Here is a 25,603-nt window from a genome sequence, read left to right on the forward strand (position 1 = left end):
AACTCTGATAAATCTATTATAGTAGTAGATCAGGATTGGAGTATCCATTGCAGTGTGTAATGCAGCCTAGTTTTATTTACACCATCCCAGCAGATATCTTAGAAATATAACTTTACTTTGTAGCCTATAGGCTATGGATCATTTGATTGAGAACACACTAAATAGCCTATCGGTGTACTTGATATTGCGGGCCCAGCGGAGAATCAGAGATGAGGAACTAATTCTAAAATATAGATATTTCATCAGTTACAAATTACATGACCGTCCCCTAGACTAGATTAAAAAAAAGACTAACCCATGCTCTTGACTGAAATTGAAAACGCATGACCCTCACCCAGTTTCCTCCAGGGAACCATTCTGTAAATATTGATCCATCCCTAATAATCCTGTTTACATGGACACATCTGAAATCAGGCTACCCGATGGCTAGCCCTTGATCATGACTTTCAGTTTTATTACATTACACATGAGAGTCATTGGACAGAGGCGTCTTTTGAAGGGGGGAGTTTTGTTAAGATCCTCAACGCTCGGTCTGAACATTAACATGCATCGCCTGTGGTTTGGTTTTGGAAGCAAAGTTAAATTGATGCACACCTTTATAGGGTTAATCTAACTGCACTGTCCAATTTACAGGAGCTATTACAGTGAAAGAATACCATGCTATTGTTTGAGGAGAGTGCATAATTTTGAACATGAAAATGTATTAATAAACAAATTAGGCACATTTGGGCAGTCTTGATAGAACATTTTGAACATAAATGCAATGGTTCATTGGATCAGTCTAAAACTTTGCACATACACTGCTGCCATCTAGTGGCCAACATCTAAACTGCACCTGGGCTGGAATAATACATTTTGGCCTTGCTCTTGCATTTCAAAGATGATGGTACAAAAAATATAAAAGAACGGTTGGTTTTTCTTTGTATTATATTTTACCAGATCTATTGTGTTATATTCTCCTAAATTCCTTTCACATTTCCACAAACTTCAAAGTGTTTCCTTTCAAATGGTATCCTTGCTTCAGGTCCTGAGTTACAGGCAGTTAGATTTGGGTATGTCATTTTAGGCGAACATTAGAAAAAAAAGGGGCGGATCCTTAAGAGGTTTTAAGAAACAACATTGTACTGTATCAATTTGGAAACACTCTCATCTGAAAACTCCACTGACAATTGAGCGTTACGCCAGCAGAGGGCGTTTGTCCCCTACTGCACGCCGTAGTTTGCAATGTTTTGACATTCGCCCTAGCCTGTCACCCGATGTAGAAAGAAGTACTATACATTTTGTCCATATTGACCTGAAGATAGGTAGCTGGGAAAACATAAAATAATGTCATCCAACAGCGGTATCCAAATCCCAAGTCGACTGCCTCTGCTGTTGACCCATGAAGGGGTGCTTTTACCGGGCTCGACGATGCGGATCAGTGTTGAAACGGCGAGGAACATGCATCTGGTGAAGAACAGACTGCTGAAGGGGACCTCGCTGAAGAGCACCATCATCGGCGTGATACCCAACACCCGAGATCCTGAACACGATACTGAAGATCTCCCCACTTTGCATAGGTAGGTAACAGTAGTTAGCTAATTCTGCTATTTTACATGACATCTCAAAATGGCTTTGTGCCTGCCAAGTGCAGGCCTAACAGCTACCTGTTGTAGTCAAGCGGTAGTCGAGCTATGATGTAACTAAGTTAGCAAGCTGTACAACAACCACTGTCACATTGAGAAAAGCTAGCTAGTGTACTTCAACTTCACTCAATGGGAACTATGCCATGTCCTGCCTATTATAGCACAGGATGTTGTTTGAATGTTTCGAAATGTTTACGATGGTGGTGCTATCAGTAAGCGATGTTATATTATTTCTTATTAAGAATTCCTTTAATTGAGTCTTGGAAATAGGACTAACTTGATAGCCAAATCATGGTTTACATTTTTGAAAGTGTAATTTCAACTTTTTCCCCATGCTCTCCTGTAAGTTGTTCTAGAATGGTCGTTTGAACTTCAGATGGACTTTAACCTTGCGTTTAGCAGGATACATCCATGTTAGTTCACTGGTTACTAAGTAGCAATATGTGTCCCTCTATGCTTTAATAACTGCAACAACTGAAGTAGGACGCCAATGTTAAATCATATTGATAATTCACAATTTTCTCTGGCACAACATTAATCATATATCTTACTCTTTTGGCTTTGACTGTCTGTACACTAGCTGTGTTGTAGATGTTATGGTCAGAGACTGCAACTCAAGTGGCACCCTTTCCCCTACATAGTGCACTAATTACATTTTGACCAGAGCCTTATGTGCCCTGGTCAACAGTAGTGCACTGTATAGGGAGAAGGGTGCCATTTGGGAGGGACGATTAGGTTTTTCCTCGCCTCATACCATTCTGTAATTACCGCTCCATTATTAGTATTGGCACGGCGGGGCTGGCGGTGCAGGTCGTGGGCAGTAACTGGCCCAAGCCCCACTACACACTGCTCATCACAGGGCTGTGTCGCTTCCGCGTGGCCCAACTGCTGAAGGAGGGGCCCTTCCCCGTGGCTGAGGTGGAGCAGCTGGATAAGCTGGAGCAGTACACCAGCCCAGAGGAGATGTCTGAGGCAGCCGGGCCAGAGGGAGAGCTGGGGGAGCTGTCCAAGAGGTTCTATCAGGCCGCTGTGCAGGTGGGTGTGACAGACAATGCAGGAGCAGCATCCCTGACGTTCAGTAATATAATCTACAGTAAAAGTGTGTCCTATAAAAAATAATATACCATTTAGCAGATGCTTTTATCCAAAGCCACTAATATTACAGTAACCGTGAATGTATGTATTTTTAGTAAGTGACCCCATCGGGACTAGAACCCACAGCTCTAGTGTTAGCACCACACTCACTGAGCCACACAGGACCAGAAGCTATAGCTTTATGTTCTTTTAGCATAGCCAATGAGGATTCCTTCAATGTGGGTAATAGGCTAGGCTACTCTTCTGTAAATGTACAGAATATTATCCACCTATGTTATGTATGTCATGGTATGTGTTTACATAGACAGATTTACTGCTAGTTGTACACACAGACCTTGATTTCTGATCTCTCCTCCCTTGTCCATGTTTCATATCTGTCCCCTGTGTACTGTTTCTTCACTATGTTGTCTTTCCTCTCTGTGTGTCTGTGTTAGTTGGTAGGCATGTTGGACATGTCTGTTCCTGTGGTGGCCAAGTTGAGAAGGCTCTTGGACAGCCTCCCCAGGGAGACCCTGCCTGATGTCCTGGCTTCTATGATTCATACCTCCAACAAAGAGAAGCTCCAGGTAGAGCAATGTGTTTCTGTGTCTGTGGGTGCTTGTTCATTCACGTACCATGTGTCGTTTTTAGAAATGTCAAATATTTTTTTATTGACATCCCTGTGTAAGGGCATGAATGTATCAGCTATATGCGTCTCTTCCTGCTTTCTGTTATACACTTACAGTGATATGTATGTGGACATGCAGGTTCTGGATGCAGTGAGTCTGGAGGAACGTTTTAAGAAGACTCTTCCCCTGCTGACCAGACAGATTGAGGGTCTCAAACTGCTGCAGAAGACCAGAAAACTAAGACCAGACGATAACAAAAGGGTAAAGGCGTTCGCATGCTTCCCAGCCAAAAGACTTCGGAAGAGTTTGTGCATATATTATGACAACGTTTTTGTTCGTTCTGGACTCCAGTAAGGTTTTTTTTTGTCTGTTCTGGCACACACAACTTTTTCTCTAGGCCAGCCGAAGTTCGGGTGCCGAAGTCTTCGTCCGTGATTGGTCAAATGTAGGGATTCTTCAATAAAGTCTTTGTTGTCATTCAACGAGAGACGACTTGTTTTCATGCACATTTTTTTAATTGAGAAATACTGCACCTAACATCTCAGTTAGATGTAAAATTGCCTGACCAAGATCTCCTCAGCAAAAACTCAAGAAATCTCTCATTTTTATGTTATCTTAGATTAATTCTAACTAGTTTGAGGAAGTGTATACTGGCTACGGCTTCTCAAAGGGGACAAACAGTACTATTGTCACTTTTTTTCTCGTTTTTCTAGCGAAGGTCTTTTAAGGGAGTATGCAAGCACACTCGTTCAGTTTGGCTATTCGCTTAGCCGCCAGCCGAACTGAAGCATGCTGACGCTTGAATGACAAAGACTACTCAACTGTTAGCGTTTCTTCTAGGAAAAAGTGTCACACTTGTGGGCATGCTAGAAGATCAGAGGCAGTGCCTGCTTAGAATTGAAATGCAGAGATTATACAGTATGCCTCATGCTTGGCACTCTTCCCTCCCCTATCTCTCAGGTGCTGGCTGTACGTAAAGGCGGTGTGCTTCCTGGTCATCAGTTCTCCTTGGATGAAGAGGGTGAGGATGAGGATGGTGATGACACAGCTGTCCTGGAGAGGAAGGTTAAAGGAGCGAATATGCCACAGCCTGCCTTGCGTGTCTGTCTCAAAGAGCTCAAAAGGTACCCACAGTTTATTTACCTTACATTCCAATGAATTCAGACTTCCTAGTTATTTGGGAACACTTGCAGTGTGTGTGTACAGTATGTGTGTATATGTCCATAGTAGTGGCATTGACACAAACAATGCCTTCAGAAAGAATTCACAACCCATGGGATAAAAATGTATTTGTCATTTTTTTTGTCAACGATCTACACAAATACTCTGTCAAAGTGGAAGAAAAATTCTAACATTTGTAAAATAATTAATGAAAAATAAAACACTAATACATCTTGATTACATACAATGCCTTCAGAAAGTATTCATACCCCTTGACTTATTCTACATTTTGTTGTGTAAAGGCCTGAATCTATGCACTATACACCATAATGACAAAGTGAAAACATGTTTTTAGAATTGTTTGCACATTTTTTTGAAAATGAAATACAGAAATATCTCATTTACATAAGTATTCAACTCCAAGTCAATACATGTTAGAATCACCTTTGACAGCAATTACAGCTGTGAGTCTTTCTCGGTAAGTCTCTCTAAGAGCTTTCCACACCTGGAATGTAAACAAGTTGCACATTATTCTTTAAAGGATTTGTCAAGCTCTGTCAAGTTGGTTGTTGGTCATTGCCAGACAGCAATTTTCAATTATTGTCATAGATTTTCAAGCATATTTAAGTCAACTGTAACATGGCAACATCAACTGTAACATGGCAACATCAACTGTAACATGGCAACATCAACTGTAACATGGCAACATCAACTGTAACAAGGAACAATCAATGTTATCTTGGTCATGCCTGTACACGACTGCATGGCCAGGCACGACTCCAACACCTTCATTAAGTTCGCAGATGACACAACAGTGGTAGGCCTGATCACTGACAATGACGAGACAGCCTACAGGGAGGAGGTCAGAGACCTGGCTGGGTGGTGCCAGAATAGCAACCTCTCTCTCAACGTGATCAAGACAAAGGAGATAATTGTGGACTGCAGGAAAAGGAGGACCGAGCATGCCCCCATTCTCATCGACGGCGCTATAGTGGAGCAGGTTGAGAGCTTCAAGTGCCTTGGTGTCCACATCACCAACAAACTAGAATGGTCCAAACACACCAAGACAGTCGTGAAGAGAGCATGACAGAACCTATTCCTCCTCAGGAGAACAGCTGCAACATCGAGAGCATCCTGACTGGTTGCATCACTGCCTCGTACGGCAACTGCTCAGCCTCCGACCACAAGACACTACAGAGGGTTGTGCGTACGGCCCAATGCATCACTGGGGCTAAGCTGCCTGCCCTCCAGGACCTCTATACCAGGCGATGTCAGAGGAAGGCCCTAAAAACTGTCAGAGACTCCAGCCACCCCAGTCATAGATTGTTCTCTCTGCTACCGCATGGCAAGCGGTATCGGAGCGCGAAGTCTATGACCAAAAGGCTTCTCAACAGCTTTTACCCCAAGCCATAACACTCCTGAACAGCTAATCAAATGGCTACCCGGACTATGCATTGTGTGTGTTTGTGTCCCCAAACCCAGTGTATATTTGGCATGTGTTTTAGGTTATTGTCCTGCTGAAAGGTCAATTTGTGTCTGTTGGAAAGCAGACTGAACCAGATTTTCCTCTAGGATTTTCCCAGTGCTTAGCTGAATTTGGTTTATTTTTATCCTTAAAAATCTCCCTAGTCCTTGCCGATGACAATCATACCCATAACATGATGCAGCCACCACCATGCTTAAAATATGAAGAGTGGTACTCAGTAATGTGTTGTGTTGAATTTGCCCCAAACATAACACTTTGTATTCAGGACAGTTCATTTCTTTGCCACATTTTTTGCAGATTTACTTTAGTGCCTTATTGCACACAGGATGCATGTTTTGGAATATTTTTATTCTGTACAGGCTTTGTTCTTTTTACTCTGTCAATTAGGTTAGTATTGTGGATTAACTACAATGTTGTTGATCCATTCTCAGTTTTCTCCTATCACAGCTATTCAACTCTAACTGTTTTAAAGTCACGATTGGCCTTGTGGTGAAATCCTTCTCCGGCAACTAAGTTAAGAAGGACACCTGTGTCTTTGTAGTGACTGGGTGTATTGATACACTTTCCAAAGCGTAATGAATAACTTCACCATGCTCAAAGGGATATTCAATGTCTACCAATAGGTGCCCTTCTGGTCTTTGTGGTTGAATCTGCTTTCGAAATGTACTGCTCGACTGAGGGACCTTGCAATTATCTGTGTGTGTGGGGTACAGAGATGAGATATAGTCATTCAAAAATCATGTTAAACACTATCAATGCACACAGTGAGTCCATGCAATCAACTTATTATTTGACTTGTTAAGCACATTTTTTCTCCTGAATGTATTTAGACTTGTCATAACAAAGGGGTTGAATACTTATTGACTCAATACATATCAGCTTTTCATTTTTTATTAATTTGTAAACATTTCTAAAAATATAATTCCCCCATGACATTATGGGGTATTGTGTGTAGGCCAGTGACACAAAATCTAAATGTAATACATTTTATGTTCCGGCTGTAACACAAGAAAATGTGGAAAAAGCAATGGTGTGTGAATACTTTCTGACGGCACTGTATGATAATCTACACAGATTGAAGAAGATGCCCCAGTCCATGCCAGAGTACGCTCTCACCCGAAACTACCTGGATCTTATGGTGGAATTGCCCTGGAGCAAAAGTACCACAGGTATGCACAGTACACCACCATGACACCACTACAATCTCAGGTTCATTTCTTTATTCATTTACACTTTATTCTTTGAACTTAGAAATGTACATATCCATACATGCAGAGCACATCATATGCACGTTATACCTTGAACATCTCTGTAATGGGATAGGGCATTTTTTTGGGACGATGGGTAGAAACCAAAGTGTACCACGAGGAAGTCCACCACAGCTCTCTATTGAACTCTGTTCAAAATGGAATTAAAGGCTTCTACCACTGGAGGGAGCTCAATATCATATTTTGACACTGGTTGCTTTGTCCTCTATAGCCAGTCATTAGACACTAGTTTGAGAGTATTGGGAACATTTGCTTATATGATTCAGCATTACCACACAGGGGAGTCCATACCATATGTCTGCTTAGTCATGTAGCAACATAAAACAATACTTGTTGTTACAATCTAGATGAATGGTTATCTGAATTACTTGGTTGACATTAGATAAGGTCTTTGGCAATATTCACGGTGTTGGAATTAAACCCTGATCCTCATTGTCTCTGCAGACTGTCTTGATATCCATGCTGCACGGGTGCTGTTGGACAGTGACCACTATGCCATGGAGAAGCTGAAGAGGAGAGTGCTGGAGTACCTGGCTGTGAGGCAGCTGAAGAGCACCCTCAAGGGGCCCATCCTGTGCTTCGTGGGGCCGCCTGGGGTGGGCAAGACCAGTGTGGGGCGCTCCATCGCCCGTACCCTGGGCAGGGAGTTCCACCGCATCGCCCTGGGAGGGGTGTGTGACCAGTCTGACATCCGCGGGCACAGGTACACTGGATAGGGCAGAGAACGGAGGTGGGGATTAACAGGTGGGCAGGCAGGCAGCTGTGTAGTTCAACTTGAGTGAGGCCTTTTCTGTAACTCACCAGTGGTCATGGTTGATAGGTGGAGACAGATGTGGGTCAACAACAGTAGACAAAAGATCCAGGTAGAAAAGTGCAGTCTATACAGACGATACATATACACTGAGTTTACAAAACATTGGGAACATTTTCCTAATATTGAGTTGCACTTCATTTTCCCCTCAGAACAGCCTCAATTCGTCAGGGAAAGGTAAAGAAAGCATTCCACAGGGATGCTGGCCCATGTTGACTCCAATGCTTCCCACAGTTGTGTCAAGTTGGCTGGATGTCCTTTAGGTAGTAGACCATTGTTGCTACGCACAGAAAACTTGAGTGTGAAAAACCAAGCAGCGTTGCAGTTCTTGACACACTCAAACCGGTGCGCCTGGCACCTACAATCAAACCTCGTTCAAAGGCACTAAAATCTTTTGTCTTGCCCATTCACCCTCTGAATTTCACACATACACAATCCATGTCTCAATTGTCTTGAGGCTTAAAAATCCTTCTTTAACCTGTCTCTTCCCCTTCATCTACACTGATTGAAGTGAATTTAACAAGTGGAGCACGGTCGCCAGGTGCACGGTGTTTCCTCTGACACAGTGCGGCTGGCTTCCGGGTTAAGTGGGCATTGTGTCAAGAAGCAGTGCCGTTGGGTTGTGTTTTGGAGGACGCGCGGCTCTCAACCTTCGCCTCTCCCGAGTCCGTACGGGAATTGCAGCGATGTAACAAGATTGTAACTACCAATTGAATACCACAAAATTGTGGAGAAAACGGGGTATAAATAGAGATTTTAACAAGTGACGTCAATAAGGGATCAAAGGTTTCACCTGGTCAGTCTGTCCTGGAATGAGCAGGTGTTCCTAATGTTTTGGATACAGTATACACTACATGGCCAAAAGTACATGACCGCTCGTCGAATTTCTGCAATGGGAGTAATCCTGAGAGGGAAAATAGGAGTGGAAGCATGATGTAATCTTTCATGTTCAAATGGTTCTCCTGTCACTATGGAGACTCGGCGGGACGATGACATCTCAGCCAGCAGGTCCTTCCTGTGTCTCTCAGCCAGTCTCTTGAGTTTATCCATAGCCCCCAGCCTCTAGTCTCATGCATCAATTGTGACACCACACCACCCACCACTGCAGTTTAGGAAGCTGCCTGTTGTGTGTTTTGATGTGGTTTCAGGTGTGCATAGCGCATGTGTTTACCCATATAAGTGTGGGGCCGGGATGTGAGTTAGGTCCATGCTGGTTCCACCTTACATGGTGTTTGTGTGCTGTGGTGTAGTGTTTGTGTAAATTAAAATCAAATATGGAGAATACAAGAGGTGTAGACTGTGAAATCCTTACTTACGAGACCTTTCACCAACAATGCAGAGTTAAAGTAAGAATGTGCAAATAAAAATAATAACATAATTAATAACAATAACGAGGCTATATACAAGGAGTGCAGAGTCGATGTGTAAAAATCGTCTGTCCTCGTTTGCAACACTCACTACCGAGTTCCAAACTGCCTTTGTAAGCAACTTCAGCACAATAACTGTTAGTCAGCAACTTCATGAAATGGGTTTCCGTTGCCAATCAGCCGCATACAAGCCTAAGATCACCAGGCGCAATGCCAAGCGTCGGCTGGAGTGGTGTAAAGCTTGCCGCCATTTGGAGCAGTGGAAACGCCTTACTCTGTAGTGACGCTTCATCATCTGGCAGTCCGACGGACGAATCTGGGTTTGGCGGATGCCAGGAGAAAGCTACTTGCCCCAATGCATAGTGCCAACTATAAAGTTTGGTGAAGGAGGAATGATGGTCTGGGGCTGTTTTTCATGGTTTGGGCTAGGCCCCTTAGTTCCAGTGAAGGGAAATCTTAACGCTACAGCAAACATTCTAGACGATTCTGTGCTTCCAACTTTGTGGCAACAGTTTGGGGAAGGCTCTTTCCTGTTTCAACGTGACAATTCCCCTGTGCACAAAGCGAGGTTCGTACAGAAATTGTTTGACGAGATCAGGGGTAGAAGAACTTGACCGGCCTGCACAGAGCCCTGACCTCAACCCCATCAAACACCTTTGGGATGAATTGGAACGCCGACTGTGAGCCAGGCCTAATTGCCCAACATCAGTGTCCGACCTCACTAAAGCTCTTGTGGCTGAATGGAAGCAGGTCCCCACAGCAATGTTCCAACACCTAGTGGAAAGCATTCCCAGAAGAGTGGAGGCTGTTATAGCAACTTCATATTAATGCCCGTGATTTTGGAATGAAATATTCGACTAGCGGTCATGTACTTTTGGCCATGTAGTGTATATTCCACAATGTTGATGGATGAGTCCTGGGTGGATGAATCTTTGAAAATATTCCAATTAGTATTTTCAAATCAGTCCTGCAGTGTTGAGGCGGCCCCCTCTGTCCAGTGCCTCACTATCTGTGCTGGTGGCTCCCTCTTGAGTTGCTGCTTGTAGGCTGGGAGTAGGAACAGAGATGTGATCAAGGATGTTTGTATATACATGGTCCAGCACGTTGTTTAAGCATCCTGTTTGGCTTCCTTGTTTTTAGTCTTTCTCCTTCCATTGATTCTCTCTCCGTCCTATCATTATCTCGCTGCACACCTTTCTTGTTTTGCTTGCATTTTCTTTCCTCTGTGCTCCTTATCTATCCCTCTCTTCTTCCTCCTTTTGCCTCCTTTCCTTTCTGCACCCCATTTTCTGTCCTCTATGTACTGGTCTCTCTGTCTGACATGATGTCCTTTCGCTCCCTGTCTCCAGGAGAACCTACGTGGGCAGCATGCCTGGCCGCATCATCAACGGGCTGAAGACGGTGGGAGTCAACAACCCTGTCTTCCTGCTGGACGAGGTGGACAAGCTAGGCAAGAGTCTGCAGGGAGACCCCGCCTCTGCCCTGTTGGAGGTGAGAAACCTGGGACCACCAGAACAAGGGGCAGCTTCGTGGTCTCTGATACAAACAATATGGAGTACAAAGGGGAAGAGATAGGAAAGGATTGAGTGATACAGGGAGATGGACAGAGACTCATCCAGACAGGCAGGCAGAGAGAGAGAGACAAGATTCTACGTAGATTATATATAGAGGAGGATGGAGGAAACAAGTCGTATCAAATAAGTCTGCATGTAAGAAGTCAACACCTGTCTGATCTCTAGAAAGACCCAGTAGTCCCCTGGAGGTAGGTCTGTGACCTGGGCTGGTTCACCTGGCCCTGCTCCACTTCCTGCTGGAATTATCAGCTCCTATGGTGCATCACTGTCCCACTTCACATCCTGGAAACACAATGGGAGAGGAGGGATTAAGAATCCCCATCACAGTGATGGATGGAGACAAATGAGCACTATAGTGTCCACACACACACACTCACTCACCACTGAATGTATGTGGGGAGTCTCAAATTCAGTTAGTGTAATGTCCTGAAGATGCGAGTCGCTATGTTTAGGTGAGCAGGATGCCTACCTATCTACAGCAGTGTGATAGCCTTGCTGATACCAGGAGAAGATTCATCTCTGGGAATGGATTACGGCTAGCTCCAATAAGAGCCCCACTAGCCTCAAGTCCAAGCTTGACCCCCAAGTAGAAATGGTGCGCACTACTTAGACATGCCACACACACTGTCTCTTTCTGTTACACACACTTTCACACACTCCTAGTTCAAAAGCCGTCTTGCATGCTTCCACATGCTCCCTCTGTCCCTTTGTTTGCTTTAATCCATTTATCTACTGGCGTGGTAATGTAGCCCTGCGTGGTAATGTAGCCCTGCGTGGTAATGTAGCCCTGCGTGGTAATGTAGCCCTGCGTGGTAATGTAGCCCTGCGTGGTAATGTAGCCCTGCGTGGTAATGTAGCCCTGCGTGGTAATGTAGGCCTGCGTGGTAATGTAGGCCTGCGTGGTAATGTAGCCCTGCGTGGTAATGTAGCCCTGCGTGGTAATGTAGCCCTGCGTGGTAATGTAGGCCTGCGTGGTAATGTAGCCCTGCGTGGTAATGTAGCCCTGCGTGGTAATGTAGCCCTGCGTGGTAATGTAGGCCTGCGTGGTAATGTAATGTAGCCCTGCGTGGTAATGTAATGTAGCCCTGCGTGGTAATGTAGCCCTGCGTGGTAATGTAGCCCTGCGTGGTAATGTAGCCCTGCGTGGTAATGTAGCCCTGCGTGGTAATGTAGCCCTGCGTGGTAATGTAGCCCTGCGTGGTAATGTAGTACTGCTTTGTGGGTGCCAGTGTTTCCAGAACACATCACAGCCAAACCGTAACTTCAGGCTCAGTCACAGAATTACACATCAGGTCCACTTTTCTGCTGCATTCAACATTCCACCTTCTTACTCCCACTTTCCCTCTCACTCTCTCTCTATTTTTCTTCCTCTCTCTCTGCTTGGGCACCCAGAGGGATAGAGAGAGGCAGAGCAGGGAGGAGGAGAAGGGATGTGGGGGAGGAAGCAAAGCAGAATGATTTGTTTATTGCCCCTGGCAGTGTGAAGTCTGAACCAACAATACACAGACACACACAGTGTAAATGTTTCTACATCTGCAGCTGGTAGACATGCAGCTCATTAGTAATGGTTGCTAACCAGTTGAGTATAATGAAATATGCATTCCTGTTGTTGTGTGTTAACTGTGCTCCTAATACTGAGTCTCTTCTGTGTCCGCCTGACTCGCACCAGGTTCTGGACCCAGAGCAGAACCACAGCTTCACAGACCACTACCTCAACGTGGCCTTCGACCTCTCCCAGGTCCTGTTCATCGCTACAGCCAACTCCACGGCCACCATCCCTCCGGCCCTGTTGGACAGGATGGAGGTCCTCCAGGTGCAAGGTCAGAGGCCAGGGGTCAAGGGTCATCTTGTTGGGCAGAGGGGTCAGCTGAAGGGGCATTAAGTACCTGTCTTGGCCATTGATTTATGTAGAATCAATGTAACTGGTTATTAACACATTAATAACTGGTTATTAACACATTCATAGCACACGTCATGGTGTAGCCCCAAGACACAGTGGGTAGTTCCCCTCCGAGATTGATGTGGTGTCAGCCTGGATAAATATGGTAATGACCTGTCAGGAAGAGGTGTTTGTTACATTCTCTGGATCTGTGTATGATGTCCTCTCAGGGTACACTCAGGAGGAGAAGGTGGAGATAGCTCATCGCCACCTGATTCCCCATCAGCTAGAACAGCATGGACTCACCCCCCAACAGCTCCAGATACCTCAGGACACCACCCAGGACATCATTAGCAAGTACGAACACAAACACTCACACCTACGCCAGGGGTGCTTTACACACGCTAGGAGAGTGGCAGGTCAGAGAGAGGAGGGAAGTGACTATCTTTCTAGCAGGACAGAAGGGGGAGATTACCAGAGCCAGACCGGTTCAGACGGGTCACAGAGGGCACCCACTGGTACATTTTTATTGTCACATGCTTCGTAAACAACAGGTGTAGATAAACAGTGAAATGCTGACTTACAGGCCCTTCCCAACAATGCAATATAAATACAAATGTTTTATAGAAAATTACGCATGAGCAAGGGTAACTTCGCTATATTACATGGGGTACCAGTACCGGGTCGATGTGCAGGTGTACGAGGAAATTGATGTAGATACACTACATGACCAAAAGTATATGGACACCTGCTCGTCGAACATCTCATTTCAAAATCATGGGCATTAATTTGGAGTTGGTCCCTCCTTTGCTGCTACAACAGCCTCCACTCTTCTGAAAAGGCTTTCCACTAGAAGTTGGAACATTGCTGCGGAGACTTGCTTCCATTCAGCCACAAGCATTAGTGAGGTCGGGCACTGATGTTGGGCGTTCCAATGGGGTTGAGGTCAGGGCTCTGTCATGCTGAAACAGGAAAGGGCCTTCCCCAAACTGTTGCCACGAAGTTGGAAGCACAGAATCGTCTAGAATGTCATTGTATGTTGTAGCATTAAGATTTCCCTTCACTGAAACTAAGGGGCCTGGCCCGAACCATGAAAAACAGCGCAGATCATTATATTTCCTCCACCAAACTTTACAGTTGGCACGATGCATTGGGGCAGGTAGCGTTCTCCTGGCATCCGCCAAACCCAGATTCGTCCATCGGACTGTCAGATGGTGAAGCGTGATAAACCACTCAAGAGAACACGTTTCCACTGCTCCAGAGTCCAATGGTGGCGAGCTTTACACCACTCCAGCCGATGCTTGGTGTTGCGTATGGTGATCTTAGGCTTGTGTGCGGCTGCTCGGCCATGGAAACCCATTTCATGAAGCTCCCGACGAACAGTTATTGTGCTGACGTTGCTTCCTGAGGCAGTTTGGAACTCTGTAGTGAGTGTTGCAACAGAGCACATCCTATGACGGTGCCACGTTCAAAGTCACTGAGCTCTTCAGTAAGACCATTCTACTGCTAATGTTTGTCTATGGAGATTGCATGGCTGTGTGCTCAATTTTATACACCTGTCAGCAACGGGTGCGGTTGAAATAGCTGAATCCACTAATTTGAAGGGGTGTCCATACTTTTGTATGTTCATATAGGTAGGGGTAAAGGCAACAAGACAGATAATAGACAGTAGCTGTGTGTGTGTGTGTGTGTGTGTGTGTGTGTGTGTGTGGTCAAAAAGAGTTAGTGCAAAAAGGGTCAATGCAGATAGTCCGAGTAGCTATTTGGTTAACTACACTGAGCAAAAATATAAACGCAACCAATTACAGTTTTATATAAGGAAATCGGTCAATGGAAATTAATGTATTAGACCCTTATCTATGGATTTCACATGACTGGGAATACAGATATGTGTCTGTTGGTCACAGATACCTTGAAAAAAGAAAGGTAGGGTGTGGATCAGAAAACCAGTCAGTATCTGGTGTAACCACCATTTGCCTCATGCAGCACAACACATCTCCTTCACATAGAGTTGATCAGGCTGTTGATTGTGGAATGTTGTCCCACTCTTCAATGGCTGTGTGAAGTTGTTGGATATTGGCGGGAACTGAAACGCAGTGTGTCGTACATGTCGATCCAGAGCATCCCTAACATGCTCAATGGGTGACATGCAGGCCGTGGAAGAACTGGGACCTTTTCAGCTTCCAGGAATTGTGTACAGATCCTTGCGACATGGGGCTGTGCATTATCATGCTGAAACAACATGAGGTGGCGGCGGATGAATAGCACGACAATAGGCCTCAGGATCTCGTCACGGTATCTCTGTGCATTCAAATTGCCATCGATCAAATGCATTTGTGTTCATTGTCCATAGCTTATAGCCATACCATAACTCCACTGTCACCATTGGGCACTCTGATCACAACGTTGACATCAGCAAACCACTCGCCCACACGACGCCATACACACTGTCCTGCCTTCTGCACGGTACAGTTGAAACCGGGATTCATCCGGGAAGAGCACACTTCTCCAGCGTGCAAGTGGCCATCAAAGGTGAGCCTTTGCCTACAGAAGTCGCCTAACTGCAGTCAGGTCAAGACCCTGGTGAGGACGATGAGCACACAGATGAGCTTCCCTGAGACGGTTTCTGACAGTTTGTGCAGAAATTCTTCGGTTTCATCAGCTGTCCAGGTGGCTGGTCTCAGACGATCCTGCAGGTGAAGAAGCCGGATGTGGAGGTTCTGGGTTGGCGTGGTTACATGTGGTTGTGAGGCCGGTTGGACGTACTACCAAATTCTCTAAAAAGACGTTGAAGGCAACTTATGGTAGAGAAATGAACAAATTATCTAGCAACAGCTCTGGTGGACATTCCTGCAGTCAGCAAGTCAATCCCATGCTTCCTCAACCTGAGACATCTGTGGCATTGTGTTGTGTGACAAAACTGCAGATTTTAGTGCCCTTTTATTGTCCCCAGAACAAGGTGCACCTGTGTAATGATCATGCTGTTTAATCAGCTTCTTGATATGCCTTGAGATATTCTCCCTAACAGGGATGTAAACAAATTTGTGCACAAAATTTGAGAGAAATAAGCTTTTTGTACGTATGAAACATTTCTGGGTTATTTTATTTCAGCTCATGAAACATGGGACCAACACTTTACATGTTGCGTTTTATATTTTTGTTCAGTGTATTTAGCAGTCTTATGGTTTGGGGGTAGAAGCTGTTCAGGAGCCTTTTGGTCCTGGACTTAGCGCTCCGGTACCATTTGCCGTGCGGTGGCAGAGAACAGTCTATGACTTGGGGGTGGCTGGAGTCTTTGACAATTTTTAGGGCGTTCCTCTGACACCGCCTGGTATAGAGGTCCTGGATGGCAGGGAGTTCGACCCCAGTGATGTACTGGGCCGTACGCACTATCCTCTGTAGCGCATCTTGATGCAACCAGTCAAGATGCTCTCAATGGTGCAGCTGCAGAACTTTTTGAGGACCTGAGGGCCCATGCCAAATCTTTAGAATAATACATAGAAGAAGACAGAATGCCACTGGGGCTGTCAGGCTGACGAACAAGGAGAAAGGTGGTCAGAGCATGCTGCAGATGGGGCCAGCACCTATCAGCAGGGCCAGGGGGGAGATTGTGATGTCTCAAACTGTCACTCACATTACACTGTCCTTTTAACCATAATGGTTGGTGATAGCGGAACGTGTGTGTGTGTGTGTGTGTGTGTGTGTGCGCACGCAGGTACACTCGTGAGGCCGGTGTCCGCTCCCTGGAGAGGAAGATCGGTGCGATCTGTCGAGCAGTGGCAGTGAAGGTCGCAGAGGGTCACACTGTTACCAAATCAGAGGCCGCGCCTGCTGAGAGCACCCCCCAGGGAGCTGAGCACGGAGGTAGAAAACCAGCAGGGGAAAGCCACTCTGTGGGGTGGGAGGGGGGACTGACTGACTGGCACAGCTACAGTATCAGGCCCTGCCCTCAAACATACTGCAGTGGTGAGCTGGACTCAGCAGTGCCTCAGTGGCCTGCTGTATTCTGCATAAATACAGACTAGCACTCCCCACATACAAGCTGTGGAATCACAATATCTGCCCCTGGAGGCTGGAGCTAATTGAGTTGTTAGGAACCGACATGGCTATATCATACTATGTACACTACCAGGTGCTCCCTCCTTCCCTCCAGTGAGCACCGTCACCTCACACACTTTCACACTGCCGGTTGGTTGTGCAGTCCCTGGCCAAAAATCTGCTGACCAATGCACAATGCCCTCTCAAACATAAAGGCACGCACGCTCACACACAGTACACACAGACACGCCATCCCCCTTCTGAAGGGTATGGGGGGGGGTTAATCCTGCTAACAGACGGCCTCACGACCACATGCCCCCTGCCTTCCCTCCCCCAGTGTCTCTGTGCAGCAGCTCTTGTGTAACAGGAGAAATCACACTGGCAGTTAACACAGCCAGAGTGGGGGGGGGGGGTTTATGGCTCTGTTGCCCTATTGAGACAGAATTGGACTGCCCCCTCCCTTCTGTGTAACCACTCCCACTGCAAAACAGCAGCAGATGAAAAGAGAGAATGACACTCTTCCTCTGCTCTTTGTGTAAATGGCTGTCTGTTGCCAGGTAACGGTGACATTATTGGCAGACCGAACAAAGAGTTGTGAGGAGGAGTGTGTGCGCGCTGTGGGGGGGGGTCTGTGTCTGTCTTTTCTCTACCAGCTGCTCCACGACTGGCGGCTCATGACAGCTGTCACATGACCAGTTAGGAGCACGGCTGTTGTTCCTTTGCCCTCCTCTCTCCCCTGGTTGTATCCTTCGTTTCATCCCTCGCTTTGTTTTATCTTTCATGGCACTAGACGGCTCAAAGAGGGACTGTCAGAGCTGATTTATATTACACATTCACTCACTACATAGATATGTCAGTCCATAAAGACTGCCCTCAGATATCCCCCCCCTTTAACTATCCATTAAGTGTTTGTAAAATAGTGTTGTGCTGCAGTGTAGTGTTGCCACTGAATGGACTAGCTCTGTTGAGGGGAACACCATGCTCCTCATCCACATTGCATTGGTAGTCAGGTCACATGACCAGTGATCAGCATGTGCATAATAAGAGGTCTGGGGAGGCTGTGTTGTGTACCGCACACAAGAACAACCACTCAGACATGCACTATGTGCACAAACACACACCTTGTTGTTTTACGTCCTCCTTCAACCTCTCAAATGAACTTTTGCTGTTGCTAATATTTCTATTCATCTCTATAATTTGCTCACCTGCTTTCTATGTTCTCATTCTCTCTGACCTTGTGTGTGTGTGTCAGAGGGGAAGCGAGGGAGGAGGGGAGAGGAGCCTGACGGGGTGTCGGCAGACATGGCAGCGCCCCCAGATATGCCCATCGTCATCGACCACATTGCGTTGAAAGACATACTGGGGCCACACGTCTTTGAGATGGAGGTGAGAGAGGGTAGGGGTTGGCACTGTCTGGCCCAACACACACCACTGCACTGGGAAGACTGATGCACTGGAGAGAGAAACATTTACTATGCTGATGACACTGCAGATTGCCGCCATTACAGCAGGATGATTCTCTATTGTGGGAAGCACATGTATAGAAAAGCCTTGTCATGCAGAATTAAAGCCAAAGTGTTCTTATGTACCCCTAACATTGGTCCTCTTGAGCAAGTGAGAGAACTATAAACATGCACTTATAACCGTACTAGTTGGCAGACTTGAAGGGTGCAACTTTAAAAGAGTACTCTAGTGTACTATAGATGCACCTAAATGTGCCAACTTGTGATTAGGTTGCTGTTTCTGCAGGCTTAAAGCAGTGTAGCTGTGCTAGAGAAAGTACACACTTATGTTACTAATGTAGCTTAGCATTCCATTCATACCCATGGGATTTGGGGTCGGGTGAGGGGCTCTCGAGCTCTCACAGGGGGACTGGAATGTGCCTGTGTTGTGTGTACAGCAGGGAGAGGAGAAGGAGGGTTATTTGGAGGGAAGGCAGACCACAACATTCTTCTAGTCCTCACTGAGCATAGGATACTGAGGACTACAACTAGTTTTAAAACATCGTAAACCCAATACTCTTACTCACACCTCAGTGTTTAGATGACTAAAAATATAGTAGTTATGTGTAGATGACTAAAGATCCAGTATCTAGGTGTGTGTATACACTGAGTTGCACCCACACCCCATTTTGCCCTAAGAATAACATACATTCGTTGCTGCATGGACTCTACAAGGTGTTGAAAGCGTTCCATAGGGATGCTGGCCCATGTTGACTCCAATGCTTCCCACAATTGTATCAAGTTGGCTAGATGTCCTTTGGGTGGTGGACCATTCTTGATACACATGGGAAACTGTTGAGTGTGAGAAATGCAGCAGCCTTGCAGTTCTTGACACACTCAAACCGGTGCGCCTGGTATACCCCGTTCAAAGGCACTTGAATATTTTCTTTGGCACACATACACAATCCGTCTCATGGCTTAAAAATCCTTCTTTAACCTGTCTCCTTCCCTTCATCTTCACTGATTTGAAGTGGATTTAACAGGTGACATCAATAAGGGATCATAGTTTTTACCTGGATTCACCTGGTCAGTCTAGGTCATGGAAAGAGCAGGTTTTCCTGTTTTGTACACTCAGTGTAGATGACTGTGTTCCTCTCCCTGGTCGTGTCCAGGTGTCGGAGCGTCTGACACTGCCGGGCGTGGCCGTCGGCCTGGCCTGGACCCCCCTGGGAGGGGAGATCATGTTTGTGGAGGCCAGCCGCATGGAGGGTGAGGGCCAGCTGACCCTGACTGGACAACTGGGTGACGTTATGAAGGAATCTGCCCACCTGGCCATGAGCTGGCTGCGCAGCAATGCCAAGACCTACCAGCTGACCAACAGTGAGTGAAGACACAGAACAAAATGCATTTTGTCTTAGCTTTGCTACTCATTTACGCCCATATCAAAGCAATACACAATGACGGCTGAAGGACTGTGTGTCTGTCTGTCTGATGTAGTGGTCGGTGGTTCAGATCCTCTTGAGGGGACAGACATCCATCTGCACTTCCCAGCGGGAGCAGTCACAAAGGACGGCCCATCGGCTGGAGTCACCATGGTAACGGTCCTGGCCTCGCTGTTCAGTGGGCGCCTGGTACGGTCTGATGTGGCCATGACTGGAGAGATCACTCTGAGAGGCCTGGTGCTGCCGGTGAGACGCAACTACACTTCTGCATAGTGCTGTGACGGTCATGGAATTTTGGATGACTGTAATTGGCCAGCCAAATTACCATGATCTCCGTAAAATAACTGTGTGAATAGCAACAAAAAATGTAATCTAAATGCATATTAAATGCACATTTTCTCCTTTCCTCCGCTCCGGACTGCATGTGCTGCAGTAGAAATAGAATAAATAGATTGCGCGTCCCCATTCAAGTCAATGACGGCATAATGGGTGGACTGGCGGCCATTGTGAGTGTACCCATATGAACAAAGCAGGAAGTAAAATCAGGAAGTGTACCCATCAATATGTGCTGTGATTTGTTGATTCAACTCAACTGACATTACAAAATACATTCCATTGCATGAGCAGTTAACTAGTGGTGGGGTGTCCACTACAAAATAATAGATTCCTTGCCCGTCGACTCGAATTTCTGGGTGTCATGCGTAGTGGAATCGACCCCTAAGATTCAGTATTTTTGTAATGGAGGAGACTGACTAGGCTAGTTGCCATAGGCAACGTCAGAGAACACAAACTCACGCATCTTTCACAGCAAAGAAAGGGCGAGCTAGCGAAGGTGAGCGAGGGGAAGGGCACAGCCAGACATAGGTAGGCAGGTCGGCCACCAGGCAGTCAGAGCCATGCATCGGTAATCTAAAGCTGTATCTCGCAGTACTGTGTAGGTGTATCTCACAATTTCTTGCATATTTACTAAAGTAGGGGTTATCAATAAGTAGGCTAAGCTATAAACATGCAACAGACCGAAGACTGAACACACACTGGCATCTTTCATAGTGAAGAGAAAGAGCAGGCGAGCCAGCAAGAGGGGCAGGCAAACAGTCGGAACCGTGCGTATAGGCTATGACTTGATAATCTGTATCTCGCAATGTCTTGTCTTGAAATACCTCGTAAATTCACCAAAAGTATAGTTTACAGTCGTGGCCAAAAGTTTTGAGAATGACACAAATATACATTTTCAAAGTCTGCTGCCTCAGTTTGTATGATGGCAATTTGCATATACTCCAGAATGTTATGAAGAGTGGTCAGATGAATTGCAATTAATTGCAAAGTCCCTCTTTGCCATGCAAATGAACTGAATCCCCAAAAAACATTTCCACTGCATTTCAGCCCTGCCACAAAAGGACCAGCTGACATCTTGTCAGTGATTCTCTCATTAACACAGGTGTGAGTGTTGACGAGGACAAGGCTGGAGATCACACTGTCATGCTGATTGAGTTTGAATAATAGACTGGAAGCTTCAAAAGGAGGGTGGTGCTTGGAATCATTGTTCTTCCTCTGTCAACCATGGTTGCCGGCAAGGATATTTGCACAAAAAGGGCTTCACAGGCAAGGATATTGCTGCTTGTAAGATTGCACCTAAATCAACCATTTATCAGATCATCAAGAACTTCAAGGAGAGCGATTCAATTGTTGTGAAGAAGGCTTCAGGGTGCCCAAGAAAGTCCAGCAAGCGCCAGGACCGTCTCCTGAAGTTGATTCAGTTGTGGGATCGGGGCACCACTAGTACAGAGCTTGCTCAGGAATGGCAGCAGGCAGGTGTGAGTGCATCTGCACACACAGTGAGGCGAAGACTTTTGTAGGATGGCCTGGTGTCAAGAAGGGCAGGAAGTCACTTCTCTCCAGGAAAAACATCAGGGACAGACTGATATTCTGCAAAAGGTACAGGGATTTGACTGCTAAGGACTGGGGTAAAGTCATTTTCTCTGATGAATCCCCTTTCCGATTGTTTGGGGCATCCGGAAAAAAGCTTTTCCGGAGAAGACAAGGTGAGTGCTACCATCAGTCCTGTGTCATGCCAACAGTAAAGCATCCTGAGACCATTCATGTGTGGGGTTGCTTCTCAGCCAAGGGAGTGGGCTCACTCACAATTTTGCCTAAGAACACAGCCATGAATAAAGAATGGTACCAACACATCCTCCAAGAGCAACTTCTCCCAACCGTCCAGGAACAGTTTGGTGACGAACAATGCCTTTTCCAGCATGATGGAGCACCTTGCCATAAGGCAAAAGTGATAACTAAGTGGCTCGGGGAACAAAACATCGATATTTTGGGTCCATGGCCAGGAAACTCCCATTGAGAACTTTAATCCCATTGAGAACTTGTGGTCAATCCTCAAGAGGCGGGTGGACAAACAAAAACCCACAAATTCTGACAAACTCCAAGCATTGATTATGCAAGAATGGGCTGCCATCAGTCAGGATTTGGCCCAGAAGTTAATTGACAGCATGCCAGGGTGGATTGCAGAGGTCTTGAAAAAGAAGGGTCAACACCGCAAATATTGACTCTTTGCATCAACTTCATGTAATTGTCAAAAGCCTTTGACACTTATGAAATGCTTGTAATTATACTTCAGTATTCCATAGTAATATCTGACAAAAATATCTAAAGACACTGAGGCAGCAGACTTTGTGAAAATTAATATTTGTGTCATTCTCAAAACTTTTGGCCACGACTGTACATCAATGAGTAGGCCTAGGGCTAAGCTATTCTAAATTGTGCCAGTGAATTGAAGTTGAACATCGCCAAAAACGTCAGTTTAATTACACCTAAATGGGCGAAAAAAGGTATTGTGCCTACAGCTTATTTAATGAAACCCTGGCTGTTGATGTCCTAGTTAGTCAATAGATGGCAAAGCAGAGCATCCCCGATTCCCCACTGATCTAAACTTTTTGGAAATGGCAAGTTCACTTTCTCATGCATAAACACATCTCAAGTGCAAATACTGTCCAGCAGCTCAAATCAGCACAATCTGGGGCATTTTTATTAGGAGGTAAGTCTACCATGGCTTGCTAAAATAAGGATTATGATCACACTTCAATGTAAACATGATGGGGAGACCTATACATTTAGCAGCCATGCACGAGTTATCAGTGTAGTCTGTTATCGTCTAGACATGACGTTGACATTTCTTCACTGCTAGAATACAAACCTCCGCTCCAGGCTTCAGTCATAAGTCAATTGAATATATATTTTTTAACAAATGTTGAAAAAATGAATCCTGTGTGAATCGTCCTCTGGAATAACGCACATGCTTTCATAATAATTACATGACCAACATCTCTATCAATACTAGTCCCGTCCGAATAGGGGCATATAACACGGCAAAGAATAATAGGCTTATCAGCGTGGAGAGTGCGCCATATCATCCCATGGGAATCTGTCAATGCTGCACACAGCTGAAATAATCTACTTCATACACATCTATATTCAAACAAAATAGGCCTTTTATAAGTTGATAAGCAAATGGGCAGCATCATGCTCATGCAGTCCTCTTTAGAATGCAACATTTGTGTTCCTAGTAGGACTCTGCAATAATGAGGTGGTGCGCAGCCGAGACGACTCCAAAAATCCTGGAGTCGTTCACCCCTACAGTTATCATTTGAATGAGCGTTCTACATTACCATGGAAATTATTCTAGCACAATACCAGGAAGACATTGCGAGTGTAGCCATGAGTTTACCAGTGAAATAGCCAGGTTTAGAGGTTCCAAGCCCATTCTATTAATTGTTTGCTACAACACCTTACTTGTTTCAGCAAGGGGCAACAAAGTTTCATCACGTTAAGAGTCCATGTTATCTCAGAAACTGACTCGACCGCACAAATGCCCGGTCGTCCCGTCTTCGGTTAGCAGTTTGTTCCCAAAAACCCTCAAGGTTATTTTATTTTCATGACTGTCTTCATCCATAACCGTCAGTTATACGGTAATTGTGCCAGCCCTAATTCTGTCTGCAGGTGGGAGGGATCAAGGACAAGGTCCTGGCAGCTCACAGGGCCGGGGTGAAGCGCGTCATCATCCCAAAGCGCAATGAGAAGGACCTGGAGGAGATCCCAGCTAACGTCCGGGTGGAGCTGGACTTTGTAACAGCCAGCAACCTGGACGAGGTCCTGAACGCAGCCTTCGATGGGGGGTTCCCCGGAATGTCCAACCCTCTCACTCTACCACACATTGTCAGCAAACTGTGAGATGGGTCCCTGTAATATTACCACTCACAGAGACGGTCTATTTCACACTCTGACTAACATATAATAGACAGGAACTCCCATTCATCTTCCTGGTGGATATGGAAAGCACATAGCACATTGTATCTTCCATACATTAATTTGTATGAGGCAGAAACACACTGACCACATTCTTTGTGGTAGATGCATAAACAGGCAGTTATCAAAGAGGGTGTGGGTGTTACTAGTCTGTTGGTAAGGAGGCCTCTGTGACACAAACATGTTCTTTGTCTACTTCAACACTTTCCTTAAGTTCATGAGTTGAAACTTTCTCACACAAAGAGGACAGGTTGAAATGTAGTGCCCTCCCTTGTAACACCTGTCGCCTTTCCTTCATGGTGTTGCGGATTTGGATCTGACATTCAACATTTATGACCTGACTGGTCTGATCCTGGTGGAGTTCAGACCATCAATCACTTAGTTCTACTGTGTCTGCTGCACACTGGGTTGTTCTGGGAACTGGCTGAAGAATCCACAGTGTGGGACTTATGTGAATTGTACACTACTAGTCAGTGATAGTTGTTCCAGTTGCTCTGCTGTAAAAGCTCTGGCTACGTACATTTGAATAATAAGGCCGGTGACCTTGACCATGCTGTTCATGTACCTCAGATTTAACGGCTGAATGAGGTTTACAGAGGCTTCATAATTGGCATCAGCATCAGAGGTCCGCTCAATATCCAGATAATTCTGCTGGAATGGCTTTACAATGGATTTTATGTGTGGATACAGGATGAGCGTGATTGCACAGTACTATGTCATACCCCTAAGGGATACAGTCTCACTAAATAGCTCTGTAACAACAGTTGCATAATGAAAATAAAGAATTTCAATACAAATATTAAATTGCATAATTTGCGTGTGTGACGTACTGAAAGTACTCTGTTGAATGTGGTTGAGAATCAGCAGAGCGCGATGCAGCCGTCTTAGCAACAGCAGGGTGTGGATCATCATTCTGCTCTACAACGACGATGAGCCAAGACAAGCTCCACCACAGCATGCCTGCTGCTTCCAGCATCTAGGCTATATATGTCTTCCTTTGGGCCCAACGGGAGTAAGCTACGAAAATATGACTAGAAACCAACGACAGACAATAGTAGCCTACTGTAAATATTAACACTATGGTACGTTTCAGGGAAGGGAAAATAAGGCCTCGTCTATGACGCCATCACGAGAGGAAACTACCCTGTGTTGTCAATCATGACTGGAACACACAGCAACACACCAGTAATGAAATCCCACGACGGTTCCAACGCTTATGGACGTCATGTTCACTCTACTATAGTCACTGTACACTAAATCGAATTGCTGCTTTGATTGAATGAGGACTGGGAAGGAAACAAGCACTTTCACCTAAACAGAATAAGCAGCATATAAACTCAGCAAAAAAAGAAACGGCCCTTTTTCAGGCCCCTGTCTTTCAAAGATAATTTGTAAAAATCAAAATAACTTCACAGCTCTTCATTGTAAAGGGTTTAAACACTGTTTCCCATGCTTGTTCAATGAACCATAAACAATTAATGAACATGCACCTG

The 25,603-nt window shown here is 45.5% G+C and overlaps 1 protein-coding gene across 1 annotated transcript; it reads left to right on the forward strand.

The window, feature by feature from the left end:
- Positions 1–1,203: 1,203 nt before the first annotated feature.
- On the forward strand, positions 1,204–24,909 carry lonp2 (lon peptidase 2, peroxisomal). Its single transcript, XM_029757777.1, has 15 exons — positions 1,204–1,559; positions 2,408–2,660; positions 3,155–3,286; positions 3,467–3,589; positions 4,289–4,452; positions 7,050–7,144; positions 7,688–7,946; positions 10,771–10,912; positions 12,665–12,815; positions 13,105–13,231; positions 16,590–16,738; positions 18,165–18,298; positions 19,527–19,734; positions 19,852–20,042; positions 23,805–24,909. The coding sequence occupies exons 1-15, from the start codon at positions 1,327–1,329 to the stop codon at positions 24,033–24,035; spliced, it is 2,592 nt and encodes an 863-aa protein (XP_029613637.1). The 5' UTR covers positions 1,204–1,326; the 3' UTR covers positions 24,036–24,909.
- Positions 24,910–25,603: the final 694 nt, after the last annotated feature.

This window comes from Salmo trutta, chromosome 7 (genome assembly GCF_901001165.1).
Source record: "Salmo trutta chromosome 7, fSalTru1.1, whole genome shotgun sequence".
Taxonomy (NCBI): domain Eukaryota; kingdom Metazoa; phylum Chordata; class Actinopteri; order Salmoniformes; family Salmonidae; genus Salmo; species Salmo trutta.

What these genes read in the sequence shown, in the direction of transcription:
- lonp2 (XM_029757777.1), top strand. Translation starts at nt 1,327, where the DNA reads ATGTCATCCAACAGCGGTATCCAAATCCCAAGTCGACTGCCTCTGCTG. An exon ending in GACCAGACGATAACAAAAGG is followed by an intron (nt 3,590 to 4,288) that starts GTAAAGGCGTTC and finishes CCTATCTCTCAG; the next exon opens with GTGCTGGCTGTACGTAAAGG. An exon ending in TGTCTCAAAGAGCTCAAAAG is followed by an intron (nt 4,453 to 7,049) that starts GTACCCACAGTT and finishes TAATCTACACAG; the next exon opens with ATTGAAGAAGATGCCCCAGT.